A 15,082-nucleotide genomic window follows, 5' to 3' on the forward strand; every position below is an offset into this window, starting at 1 on the left:
GATCTTTAAAGAACACCTGTCAAGTAAACATTACAGTGAAAATGCTTATTTATCCATGAGAGTGAAGGCATGAAAGTAAACACAGGCAAGACTAAAGTATTAATGATTACTACCAAATAAAAGAGAACTAATTGGAAAAAAATGATTTGAATCCTATGGGGAATGAAATTTGTCAACAAATGGTTATTCATGACAAAATCCTAAGGGTGATGGTTGGAAACTATATAAGGGAATGAATGTATTCAAGTCATATGTCATAAAGTCAATTCATGTCTGGTTAGCATATATACTTGCATTTAAGCCCATCTGCATATAAGCCAACTCCCCAAACTGAATAGGTAAAAATATTAAAAAGTGCATGACCCGTGCATAAGCCAACCCATAAGTCCAAGACAGCATCACAGGATGCACATGGTATAATAATAATAATAATAATAATAATAATAATAATAATAAAATAATAATAATAATAAAAATGATAATAATAATGACTTTATTTAAAGAGGTAAGTTCTAAATGCATTCATTTAGGCAAATTTATATTAACAAAAATTATGTGTATACCTCTCTTGGGGTTGTCATGTATTTAAAAATTTTATTTAATGTTCTGTTTTATTAATGATTCTGCCTAATTCAGATTTCTGTATAATTTATTTGGATGATGACAAGAATTGAGCACTAACAGGCTGCTATAACAGTATCTAACCCTTTTGACTCTAGTTAAGTATTGTTTGTTTACGTGTTCTTGCATTAGAATTTTGTGTCGATGCGTCAGTAATTACAATTCATTTTGCCTTGATATTATAAATACCTTACTCAATAAATGGGATCCCAGTATGACTACAATAGGGTTTGGTTCAATGCTTGCATTTAGGCTACTGAGCATATTTACATAATGGCACCACTGCATACACATTGAAGGTAATGTTTTGAAAATTATTGTAATACCATAAAAATGAGTTGTAGTTTGCTTTGATGTAAGCAACAATACACCCCATTTTACACAGCTGCAGTATATGTGCTAATATTAATAATAAATAAAATAATAATAATGCTTTATTTATATAGGGGACTCATTATTCAAGGACTATTCTCCCTTGAGGCCCTCTTAAGAAAAGTATAACAATGCATATTATATGAAGATAGCAATAATTACTGTTTATTTTAACATGTTTAGCATTAAAATACTAAATTCCATTATCTATTAAAAACACATAAATGCTCATGATATCTCTTCTTAAATACTCTATTATTTTCAGCAGATTTTACATGTAAGGGAAGCTTTTTCCACAGAACTGTACCAGAGTATTGGAAGCTCTTTTTAAATTGTTCTGTTCTTAGTTTTGGTCTAGAAGGTTTCCATGTGATATTGATCTCAACTGGTATTGTGTTGAAAAAGGCCTGAATAAGTCCTGAAGATACTCTGATACAGTTCCATGTAAACATTTATATAAAGGAATTGCCTTGTGAAAATCTATACTGTGAACCATTTAAGTTCTGTAAACAATGCTTTTGAGGGATGATCAACAGATGCATCTAAAATTATGCATGCTGCTTGTTTCTGAAGTTTATAAATCCTGTCAAGCTCATAGAAAGCACAGTTTCCCCATACATTTGAACAATAATCCATTGTTGGAAGAATATATGACTTGTAGTATAGATTTTGAGTTTCCATAAGTAAATATTTCTTGATTCTGCTGAGTAGGGCAATTTTGGATGACAGTATTTTACAAAGCTTACCAATATGGTTATTCCATAATAAATTACTATCTACAGTCACACCTACAAACTTTTCATGTTTGTCTTTTTCTAATGGATGATTATTTATTGCAAGAGATAGTTCTGGGTTCCCTGACTTGTGTAGCTTTTGTAATGTCCCCAAAATCATATATTTTGTTTTACCTTCATTAATTACCATCTTATTTTGTTGTGCCCAATTTTGGACTCTAATAAGGTAAACGGAAATAACAAATCAAAGTACTGGTATAGCCACCGGTCAAAATTCCCTCTTAACCCAAGCCATTTTCAGGATTTTAACAATTAACTGGCCTGGATTGCTGTTGGAAAACAAAAGACAAATCTGACAATTATAAACAACAAGCCTTTGAATGTGTGCAAAATTATGATTTTGTGAAAACACAAAAATAAAATGATAATCTTAGTCGATCTATATTTAGAATTTCAGCCTTTATTACCATACTTTCATGAGCATGTAACAGTTGAGTGAATCCATACTAGTCATGGGCCTAGTACATGTACAATTAAATGTGTGTACCATTTCATGTTATCTGGAAATATGCTTCTGACAAGAATATTTGCAAATTATTTTGCCTGCATAAAAGTGTTTGCATACTCATCAAAGATAATGCTGAAAGTATCATGTCAACAGTAACTTAACAAATATTTTTGGGAAAGGCTAAACTGTTACTCAAAGTTTCAAACAACATGGCCTAATTTATATCTCAAGGAAATATTTGATGCTAAAAAACAACATGGCCCCATTTATATCTCAAGGTAATATTTCATGATAGAAAACAACATGCCACCTCATTTATATCTCAAGGTAATATTTCATGATAGAAAACAACATGCCGCCCCATTTATATCTCATTGAAATATTTTATGATAGAAAACATGGCCCCATTTATATCTCAATGAAATATTTCATGATAGAAAACAACAATCCTAATTTAAGATCATTTTTAGCAAGCCATGTTTCTATTTCAAAGCAAAATTTTTCAATATTTGGGGTCGTTAATTTGCAACAGAAGCTCAAAGAAAATTAGAGAAAGTGCAAATATAAATGCATTATGATCTAATTCAAGAGATGAAAAGTGGAACCTGCTAGATTTGACAAAAACATTACAACTTAAAGTATAAAGTCACTAACCTTCCACTTTGTTGTCTCACCATTCTTGTACTTTATATACAAAATGGACCTAGTTGAAACATGTTCTTATAAGACTGTCTGTTTATTATATCTATAAATAAATATAGCTTATTATAATCTTAAATGATTATTTGGGGATTTTTGTTGATATAAACTTGTGTATTGCTGCTCATTTTCTTTTTCTCTAGCAAGAATTATTGTATTGTGTTTGCAACTATGTACTATGCATGTAAATATGCAAATAATAGAAGGTCACAAGGATTTGAACCATTTAATTAAGAGTGTTAGGGCTTTAAATAAAATTATTATTATTAGTAGTAGTAGCAGTAGTATCATAATATGCACTGATCCTGCTCACAAATTAACCAACTGATGGTTTCAGATCACTGCATCAATATACCCATCTCATATCTTGATTACCTAAGTCTATTTACCAAAACTACTAAAAATTGGATTCGAAATACATTGTAAAGAATGGAATAAAGTTCAATCAATCTGATGTAAAATCAGCCCACTAATATGCATTGACTTGGCTCATTACTGAAGTAATGAGATCTTGATCCCATAACTTAACTCACTGACCCCTGGCGCCACGTTTACGTGGCAGAAGGTAGTAGCCTACTGCTGACCTGTGTAGCATCAAGGTCATGTATGATACACTAAAGTGGGTGGTATTATAGAAAGGTAGACAGATGTAGCTCTACAATGATACCAAATAATCTGGATGTTTTAGTTGCACTACAAAATACAGAGGTAAAAACAATTTGTTTGGACCCATTTTTTTTTGTTTTGTCACCCAAACTTTGTCCTTGGTCAAAATCCGATTTTGTGTCTGGATTTTATACTTTTTGGCCTCAGATCTAAGGCAGACCAGTCTGAACTGCACACAGACAGGTGAACTTTTGCAAAAAGTAGGATAAGATGGGCATTTGGAATAAAGAATGGTCTCAATATGAAAATGATGGGCCGGTTAAGCAAAAAAAAATATTTACCATTCTGCTCATGCACGAGCAAAATAACCAATGGAAAATGATGTTTCTAACACAACTATGCATTAGGCTAATGGAAAATCTGTTGGAAGTCAATGTATTCAGAAATAGTTTTCAAAATGTATTTCCTACTAAACTTTCAGGCGAAAACGACAAAAACCTACAGGGATTAATGAGTTATTGGGTGCATTTTGATGACGTCACCAAATTTGAATATTCCCTTCATTTTTAATCCCTTTTACATTGACATTGCACATAAATTACAAATTTAGCCATTCCTTGTCAATTTGTCAAAAATTTCCAAAATCCTTGTTAACTCATTAACTCCTGGCGCCATGTTTACATGGCAGGAGGTAGTAGCCTACTGCTGACCTCTGTAGCATCAAGGTCATGTATGATACACTAAAGTGGGTGGTATTATAGAAAGGTAGACAGATGTAGTACCTAATTTTTTGGACCTGTTTTTTTTCTCACCCAAACTTTGCCCATGGTCAGAATCTGATTTTGTGTCTGGAATAAAGAGTGGTCTCGATATGAAAATGATGGGTTCATTAGGCAAAATGAAACAACAAATAAAAGAACTCCAACTTTTATCCTTCTGCTCATGCTCAAGCAAAATAACCAATGGAAAATGATGTTTCTAACACAACTAGGCATTAGGCTAATGGACAATCTGTTGGAAGTTGATGTATTAGGATGTATTCAGAAATAGCTTTCAAAATATGTTTCCTACTTGAATTTCAGGCAAAAATGACAAAAACCTCCAGGGGTTAATGAGCTTAGGTTAAATTCCAAGTTTGATTGAAAATCTGAAATATAATCTCTAGAGTGGTAAAAAGCTCAGCCAATCCAGTAAGATCACTTCATTAAGATGCATGGATCTTGCTCATTATCGAACCTGTTCAGGGTCTTGATGATATATTCAAATATTCAAAGCTGATCAATTGTTGATCAGAGTGGTAACATGCTCAGCCAATCACTTGTACACCCATCTCATTAACCATAAATGGATTGCACCCATTATTAATCTCAGCCAATCACTTGTACAGCCATCTCATTAACCATAAATGGATTGCACCCATTATTAATCTCAGCCAATCACTTGTACACCCATCTCATTAACCATAAATGGATTGCACCCATTATTAATCTCATCCAATATCTTGAAGATATCAACAAGTAGTCCAAGTTTAATTCAAATCAGATCAGAATTATGGATTCCTGTGTATTAAGAAGCAATTATTGACTGAAGGATGACTCATGACAGACACTGCTTTACAATAAGCTCACTTGACCTTTTGGCCAGGTGAGCTAAAAATTAATTCAGTATAATTTGCTGCTCAGCTATAGTTTCTGAATCACCTTCAACCTCTGAACTTGTCCCTTGACTGGACTCCTCGTTCTCATAAATCCAGGAGGAAATCTTGGTTGGGGAGATTACTGGTCCTAAGTCACCTCCTGTTTCCTCACCAAGTCTCACAATGGATGGGTGATGCAGCTCAACCACTCTCCGCCTTTCGTGCAGTGGCTAGTAATAACAAAATAGTAAGGTAATTACATACTACTAATAAAATGATATAATATTTAAATCACAAGCCACAAAGTTGTTTTCTCCACACAAAAAAGAGACAAAGGGTGGTAAAAATATGTGAAATAAGGGTGAGAACAACTTTTCAAGACCTCAAAATTATTAGTCTGCATACCAAATTTCTCATTAGTTGAAAAAATATGACATTTATGATGCTGCAAATTTTATGAAAAATAACACGAATCTGTAAATAGGGTCACGTGACAGTGAATGAGATCAAACATTTTGATACCTAAGATGAAGGGACATATGGAGTCATATTCAAGAACAGTCATGAAAAATTTCCAAGGGTTCTGAATTCAACCTATTAATTTCAAATCAGAAAATAAGTCAAACATGCCTTAAAATTCCCCTCTATTAAGCAACCATCTGTCTTAAATAGATTGTTTCTCCCAAGATCTCTTATACAAATTACTATAGAAAAAAAGTTCCATTATGTAACAAACTGCTTTAAAAGACATTTCTTTCTCACTTACCTAAGACAGGTTTTAACTGTACATAAAATCTTTAAAGTTTTTGGTGGTCTATTCTCCAAAAACTGATATAGCAAAGAAATCCAGGTTATTCCTCTTGTATCAAAATAAGGTAAGCTGAATAGAATACAGGCAGTGCTATCTTTTGTACCCCTATGTTGGTATATTATAGAGACTTTACACACACATCATAAATAATGTCTCTCATACACCTAATGTACATCAGTCCTAATGTTTCCCTATTGTGTTTTTTTAATTCAAAAGCTGCTATAAATTCTGTTCAGTTGACAAACACTCATGTAAAGTTTTACAATGGCTTTTCAATGTGTTAGTCTACAAATCAATTTTATCAATTTAGTTATTTTACTCTCCAGCTAATCTCCTTCTCAAAATCCATTATTGTATTATACTGAAAGGTTTTAAACTTGCACATAATGTACCTGATTGAGTCATGATTTCAATGCTACGTAAATTTGCACAGTAAAACTGATAGTTATATTTGATCATTTGAATGATTAAAAGAGAGAGTACCATGAATGGCATATATACATGCCAGCCTCAAGGTTAATAGTCACTTATGCCAATAAATTAAATTTGTTATCAGAAGCCATTTTCTTTTTTCAGTCAGAATGACCGTAACTTCTGACTCTGACCTCAAAATCAATAGGCCTTACCCTAGTGCCAACCATCAACAAAGTGTAGGCCAAGTCTGTGATATGAAATTGAGGTTATTGTGTGGAAATAATTTTTCTTGTTTCAGTCAATGACCTTGACCATGACCTTTCCCCCAAAGTCAATAACCTTCTTCCTTACCATAATTGTAAGATATTGATAAAGTTTCGTTCATGCATGCCATATAGAAATAATGTCAGTGTGCAGAAAAAAATTATTTACCAGTCAGTGGCCTTGACCATTGACCTTTGGGCTCCATATTGTTCTTCCTTACACCAAAAGTAAATTTCAAAACTGTACAGATAAACAAGAGTCACTCAAAGGGACTGATGCTCTACTGTCCAACAAGAATTTTCAGGAATTCAAGATAAGGCCACTTCTTTACAAATGCTGATTACTGAAACATTCTGATATTCTTGAACATTGAGATTTTCAAATTAGTCACTGTAGCAGCCATACTGGATGTAAGATTGGCACCATTTTCATTTAGGTCAAACTGGACACCATTAGAAGCTGATATGGCTTTCCATCTGGGAGAAGTAGTGACTAGATTTTCAAAATGGCTGCTGAGGCAGTTATACTGGCTGTCAGAAAAGCACAATTTTTGTTTTTATTATACACTAACTAGACACCATAAGAAGCCTTCTAGTGAAAACCCCAAATTGATATGACTATTTGTTCAGAGGGAGCAGCAATAACAAGAGCTCAAATATGGAAGCCATATTAGATGTGATTTTCATTTAGGACCTTCAAGACATTGCAAAAGTCTTGGAGTGAAAAACCCATGTTTGATATGACCATCCATTCAGAAGGAATAGTTACAAGAAGATTTTCAAGATGGTGGCCATAATGGATGTCTGAGTAGAATCTTGTTTATTTAGGACCAACATGACATTGTAAGAAGTCTTCTAGTGAAATCTCCATATCAATATGACTTTCTGTTCAGAAGGAAACAATAACAAGATTTTCAAGATGGTTGCCAACTAGACATCATACAAAGTCTTATGGTAAAACCCCATGTCAATATGACTTTCCATTCAAGAGGAGTAGCAAAAACAGGATTTTCAACCACAATATAACTCTATCTCTGTTCATTTCCATGAGAATGCACTTCTTTTACTGACGTCTTTTACCACAATACCATCTCATCTGTACAGTTTGTTCCATATGATGAATAATGAAACTCTACAACTGAAACAAAAATATAACAAGTAAACCTAAGTGATCATTTTTATGTATTTAATCAAATATTAAAACCTTTGCTTTTCTTTTACAAAATACAACTAGTTGTTTTGAGACTTTGATTGGCAATTTTATTATGATTCTAGGAAAGACTCCAAATTATTCTATAGGGCACAAAGACAGCTTCATCTTGTTAAATCTTTTCTGCCTGCATTAATAATGTGTTGCATTCTTTATGGCTTGCAGTGTATATATGACAATTAGAAAATACATTTCTGAATTAGTACTTTTATATGATTACATGACCTAGAAGTTTGAGACAATGTACAGTGACGACACCCTATAAAAGAAAAGGAACAATAATCATGGATTCTTCTCAATCATCAGCTTAACCTTTATATACAAAACACCTGTAAATAAAGGACAAAATGATGTGATCCATAAAGTCTCTTTTGCAGAGATTTAAATTACTATGTTCACACATATCACTTACTTAAGTTAGATAGAGTTAAATTACTGTCTTCAAACACATCACTTACCTGTGTCAGACAGATATAATTTTAACAGTTGCTAGACTTGTCCATTATCCTTGTACCAAGTTCTGAAATAACTCGCACAGGTGCTCACAAGAGATGGACTGCTTAATTTGACAAGTCCTGTCTTTTTATTAAAGGCGACAACAAATGATGGCAATACATGGTAAAGAATGGTCAAATGAAGCAATCACAAGGTTTCATACTGAACAAATTGTCTTGTGTTGTGTAAGGATTCCTACAGGCTCTATTGTCATTCATATTTGTCATCTTTAATAATGATTCAGAAAATCTGAATATAGTCTTTCACAAAGAAATAAAAAATATCAAGCCTTATTTAAAGGAAAATATCATTTCTATTGATAATACTTATTATATCCTGATATTTACTGACAGTACTATTTATATCTGGTCATAGCATGTATGTATCCAGCTGTAGGTAGCCTCGTCAGTAGATCAGGGTGATTACTATACATTATACTTAATACACCATATGAACAAAATAGACCTGGACTTGCTACCATCTTGTGTGATGACAGCTTGTACTTTGCTTTTGACAGATACATGTGCTGCATACATTAGTATATATGGTAAATGCAAAATCTGTGCCCTGTTCTTTGGCCCAAATCAACCACAATTAAACCTACTTTTCTTTGTGTAGGATAATTCAGATCAAAGTAAACATCAATAAAAGGTTAACTCAGTTTTACAATGAAAAATATAAAGATCGGATTTATTACCACTCCAGGATCCTGGACAAGTTAGCAGTATTAAAAGTCAGTACATGAGTGTTTGTTATGTCAGTCATATGACTTTTTAGAAAATGGCCATACTTCTTATATTAGTATTTGGGGATGGGAATTGTCTACAAATACCTGCACTGATATTTCAAACATTATTCTTTCATTACTCTGTAATAAAGATTAAATAGGTGCAGGAGGTGTTTAAAGAGTCCATTTATTTCTAGGTAAATTTTTATAATTATCAGAATAGGTTCTGATCGTTGTAATAAGAAAATATCTTTTTGTGAAGCACAATATCTACAAGGCAATATTACAGTGCCAAAATTATTTATTTTAGGTGATACTGTAGTTATCAATGTTTTAGATTATGAGAGTCATTTGTATATATTTTCTAAACTCTCTTGATATGTTTAATTATTTCTTGTTATAGATTAGTGCCCATGATTGAGGGATACATTTGTTAATGTTAGTAGATGTGCTGGCTGTTAAATCTGGTGTTATCCATAACCCACTATAGCCTCAAAGTTGGATATGTTATAAGTATCATCCCACTGAAACAAATAAATCTATCATTGGATGGTCCTCCTGTGGTTGTAGACTTAATAAATCATTCATAGCAAGTTTCCTTTGATAGCAAAACATTTAGTTTTGTGGCAATTTGTTTGTAGTGCTTGAAGTAGGTGTAATTTAGAGCATAACATAGAATTCATTAGTTCCAGTGTGACAAGGAAATAATTTACATGTAATTTCCCACTAAATATAACATATTTGGAAATTCTAATATACATTAAATGTTACAAAGGTGTGTGGATATACTGTTATAAGTTTGTTTTGTATACTAGAAATAGATAAATGTCTGCAGTTTACACAATTTGATCACTAGTTTAGCTCATCACTGAGTCTATACAGACCTCAAGGATATGCTTTTGTCTGATATCTTCTTTTATATGCTAGAGTCAGCCATATTGCAGTAGGTCAGCATGTACAACTAGATGGCTTCATATAGAATTAAGTATATGAAAGAAAAACTCTCTCTTATCTAATTACCACAAGCTAGGCTCATTTATATCTAAGTACCCATGCTAGGCTCATTTATATCTAATTACCTAATCTATGCACATTTATATCTAATTACCCAATCTAGGATCATTTATATCTAATTACCCAAGCAAAGCACATTTATATCAAAATATGCATTACAACAGTAATGTCACAATAACATGTAATGCAGATTTGGATGGAACACTCACATCATGGTGCCCTGCTATTGTAAATTTATTGGCTGTCTTAACTGTGACACTAATAGCTATTCAGGTTAACAGTAATGTCAAATATCAGATGATAATTAAAATAAGCAGAAACAATAAAGCTTACAATCTGCAATTAACGTACTTCCATATTTCACCAGATTTCAATTGCCTTGAAGACTAACAAACTTTTGAAAGAGAGGCCTGAGTAAAATGTTGTATTATCTCTTTTGATATTAAAAAATACAATTAACTTACCAAAAGTACTGGCACAAATAAAAGTCTACCTACTAATTCTGATCCCTACAATGACTAATGAACCACATCCCCTTTAAATATGAATGCTTGAGTTGTTAATGTTCAATAGCCAGAATGTTTTGAAGAAGTCATCCCATGGTCATGTGTAAACAATTATTTCATTTACTGTTAGTATTTTTAACTGGAAAGCTTTCATCCTGAATAAATATAAGTATTGGAATAGTCATTAGAATTAGCTTTTTTTTGCTTACAAAAGCCAGTTAGTAAGCATTATTATCTGTTTGCACATGTATACCTTTATATATATATATATATATATATATATATATATATATATATATATATATATATATATATATATATATATATATATATATATATATATATATATATAAAACAGGTTTTAGAGTGGAAGTAAGTCAATCATCAGAATTACAAAGGAAATGAATTAGTATTAAAGACAACTTGGAACAACATCTCTCAGGACAATATAACCTTTACACAGATTTGTCCTTGAATGTGGGTGATCACCACAGGTGGTTTGATTGCATTTGAACCATCTCCAATAACTTGCTCAATTGTGTCACCTTGAGCCATGTCAACACAAGCTATAAATACAGTGTTTAGTACAGGAAACTGAAACCCTTTTGTTCATCTATAACCCTGTCACACTTGGCCATGGTATTTTGCCAAAAATACAATGTTCAACTGGAGTCACAGCATTCCAAGTCCAAAATTTCAATAACAGGAGTTTTGAAATGCAAGGGACATCCTGAACTAATGGAAAAACTGTGTAGCAAAAACAATGAACTGATCGTCATTTTGGACTTAAATACTGAACAGTCATGTGACCTATGTACCATCTTGTGGGGTCCCTTAGGGTATGAAAGGTTCTGCCTGGCCTCTAAAAATAACTTGTTTTGGTTGGTGGTATTGGGTGTTCTGTGCAAAACAGTTCAAAATAGCTTCAGTTGTATAACCGAGGTCAACTTTGGGGGGCATTCTACATGCCAACCATTGTAACAGTCTTGTCTTATACAATATTCTTCAAGATTTCAACCCCAAAAAGGCAAGTAATTACCAGTAGCATTTATGCACATGTATGTTCATCCAGCATTTTAGGTTTAAATGATATAACCGGGTCTGATTTGTCTAACAGCTGTCCTTGTCACATCTAGTTGTCCTTGTCACATCTAGCTGTCCTTGTCTCATCTAGCTGTCCTTGTCACATCTAGCTGTCCTTGTCTCATCTAGCTGTCCTTGTCAAATTCTGTGTCAACTCAAAACTGAGTCAAATTGTCTCAAATAATGAGCTGAGTCATCCTTTGCTGAAGTTATCCCATTCCTAATGGGATTAATGTATTTTTACAGTACAAATTTACAGAAGTGAAATTCATATTTTTATCTTCAAAATCTTTTTCTTATTTTCACATTTTCTTTCATCCACAAATCTCTCCAAAGTTATGAAAAATTAAAATAAGAGGAATGTAAAAGAGAAAATTGACAAAATCAGCCCTTGTTACATGTATTTGTTAACCAAATGTGTCTAAAACAGAAAGTACTTGATGCTGATTTATGGCTTATGCAATCTCCCTGGTACATCCTTTCAATAAAAAAAATCTTTATAAATATGTACAAATGCTTTATTGGTAATAAAAACCACATTTATTTTAATTAGTCCTACAAGAGATTACAAAGTAAATTAGCTTGGCAAGCTAAACTTATGTCACATTATAGTATTTTTAGGAATATTAGAATTGTGAAAAGCTGCAACAATTGTTATGGCTATATTATTATATCATGATTCACTAATTTGTTAATTCAGGCTTAGTGTTAATAAAAAATGAGTTAAGAACCAATACCACGAATGGACATTGTAGCATTTAAACAGATCAGGAAAAATGAAGAGATTGGAAATGACTCACCTTAAACATTTTCTATCATAATAAGATTGTAAAATATTAGTAGCAATTATCATGTAGTCAACTTTTTGCTTCATTTTTAAAAGAAATCAAATAATTTTTGCCATTCAAGAATGATTCCAAATAAAGGAATTAAAATTTCCATATACAACTTACATTAGAAATTCAGTGAAAACCATTTAGGGTAGTGGGAAATAATACCAACAATATAAAGAATTTTGTTTGTGACTGTAAAGAATACATACACAATTTAAATTATTCTGTATATAACTTGATTCAGCTCAACTTCATTACTTCACTGTACAAACATTGGAAAGGAACCAGGAAATGATAACAGAATACTGGTATTTAAAGTATATTTAGTTGAGAAGTAAGTAAATTTCTTAAATCATTTCATATGAATACAAGGTATCTCACCATACCATGTCATAAGCATTTGAATCACTTTGGGATTTTATGCATTAACTTTAAATATCATATGGTGAAAATCATTTTGATACGACCTGACTCAAATGTCTTTCATTGAGACTGAAATTATTTTGATATGACCTGACTCAAATGCCTTTCAGAAAGACTGAAATTATTTTGATACAACCTGACTCAAATGCCTTTCAATGAGACTGAAATTATTTTGATATGACCTGACTCAAATGCCTTTCAGAGAGACTGAAATTATTTTGATACGACCTGACTCAAATGCCTTTCAATGAGACTGAAATTATTTTGATACGACCTGACTCAAATGCCTTTCAATGAGACTGAAAATATTTTGATACGACCTGACTCAAATGCCTTTCAGAGAGACTGAAAATATTTTGATATGACCTGACTCAAATGCCTTTCAGAGAGACTGAAAATTATTTTGATACGACCTGACTCAAATGCCTTTCAATGAGACTGAAATTATTTTGATATGACCTGACTCAAATGTCTTTCATTGAGACTGAAATTATTTTGATACGACCTGACTCAAATGTCTTTCATTGAGACTAAAATTATTTTGATATGACCTGACTCAAATATCTTTCAGAGAGACTGAAATTATTTTGATACAACCTGACTCAAATGCCTTTCATTGAGACTGAAATTATTTTGATACGACCTGACTCAAATGTCTTTCATTGAGACTGAAATTATTTTGATATGACCTGACTCAAATGTCTTTCAGAGAGACTGAAATTATTTTGATACAACCTGACTCAAATGTCTTTCATTGAGACTGAAATTATTTTGATACAACCTGACTCAAATGTCTTTCATTGAGACTGAAATTATTTTGATACGACCTGACTCAAATGCCTTTCAGAAAGACTGAAATTATTTTGATACAACCTGACTCAAATGCCTTTCAATGAGACTGAAATTATTTTGATATGACCTGACTCAAATGCCTTTCAGAGAGACTGAAATTATTTTGATACGACCTGACTCAAATGTCTTTCAATGAGACTGAAATTATTTTGATACGACCTGACTCAAATGCCTGTCAATGAGACTGAAAATATTTTGATACGACCTGACTCAAATGCCTTTCAATGAGACTGAAATTATTTTGATACGACCTGACTCAAATGCCTTTCAATTAGACTGAAATTATTTTGATATGACCTGACTCAAATGCCTTTCAGAGAGATTGAAATTATTTTGATACGACCTGACTCAAATGCCTTTCAATTAGACTGAAAATATTTTGATATGACCTGACTCAAATGCCTTTCAATGAGACTGAAATTATTTTGATACAACCTGACTCAAGTGCCTTTCAATGAGACTGAAATTATTTTTATATGACCTGATTCAAATGCCTTTCAATGAGACTGAAATTATTTTGATACAACCTGACTCAAATGTCTTTCATTGAGACTGAAATTATTTTGATACAACCTGACTCAAATGTCTTTCAGAGAGACTGAAATTATTTTGATACGACCTGACTCAAATGTCTTTCATTGAGACTGAAATTATTTTGATACGACCTGACTCAAATGCCTTTCAATGAGACTGAAATTATTTTGATACGACCTGATTCAAATGCCTTTCAATGAGACTGAAATTATTTTGATACGACCTGACTCAAATGTCTTTCATTGAGATTGAAATTATTTTGATACGACCTGACTCAAATGCCTTTCAATGAGACTGAAATTATTTTGATACGACCTGACTCAAATGCCCTTCATTGAGACTGAAATTATTTTGATACGACCTGACTCAAATGTCTTTCATTGAGACTGAAATTATTTTGATATGACCTGACTCAAATGCCTTTCAGAGAGACTGAAATTATTTTGATACGACCTGACTCAAATGTCTTTCATTGAGACTGAAATTATTTTGATACGACCTGACTCAAATGCCTCTCATTGAGACTGAAATTATTTTGATACGACCTGACTCAAATGCCTTTCAATGAGACTGAAATTATTTTGATACAACCTGACTCAAATGCCTTTTAATTAGACTGAAAATATTTTTGACATTAACATAGCTCTTGACATGTAGAATGGTTTTCTAGCAATGTTCTAAACAAACCATCACCCCAAGAAATAAAATGCATAAAAAATCAATATCACCCAAAATGGATAA

At 32.4% G+C, this 15,082-nt stretch overlaps 1 protein-coding gene across 1 annotated transcript in view; it reads right to left on the reverse strand.

Moving 5' to 3' along the window:
- Nucleotides 1–15,082, reverse strand: part of LOC149796461 (uncharacterized) — a 170,775-nt gene that overhangs the window by 44,518 nt on the left and 111,175 nt on the right. Inside the window, exon 11 of the mRNA XM_089960569.1 lies at nt 5,241–5,406. Coding sequence (XP_089816695.1) covers nt 5,241–5,406 — 166 coding nt within the window. The remainder of the gene's footprint in view (nt 1–5,240; nt 5,407–15,082) is intronic.

This window comes from Sinohyriopsis cumingii, chromosome 6 (assembly GCF_028554795.1).
Source record: "Sinohyriopsis cumingii isolate HCF-2022 chromosome 6, ASM2855479v2, whole genome shotgun sequence".
Taxonomy (NCBI): domain Eukaryota; kingdom Metazoa; phylum Mollusca; class Bivalvia; order Unionida; family Unionidae; genus Sinohyriopsis; species Sinohyriopsis cumingii.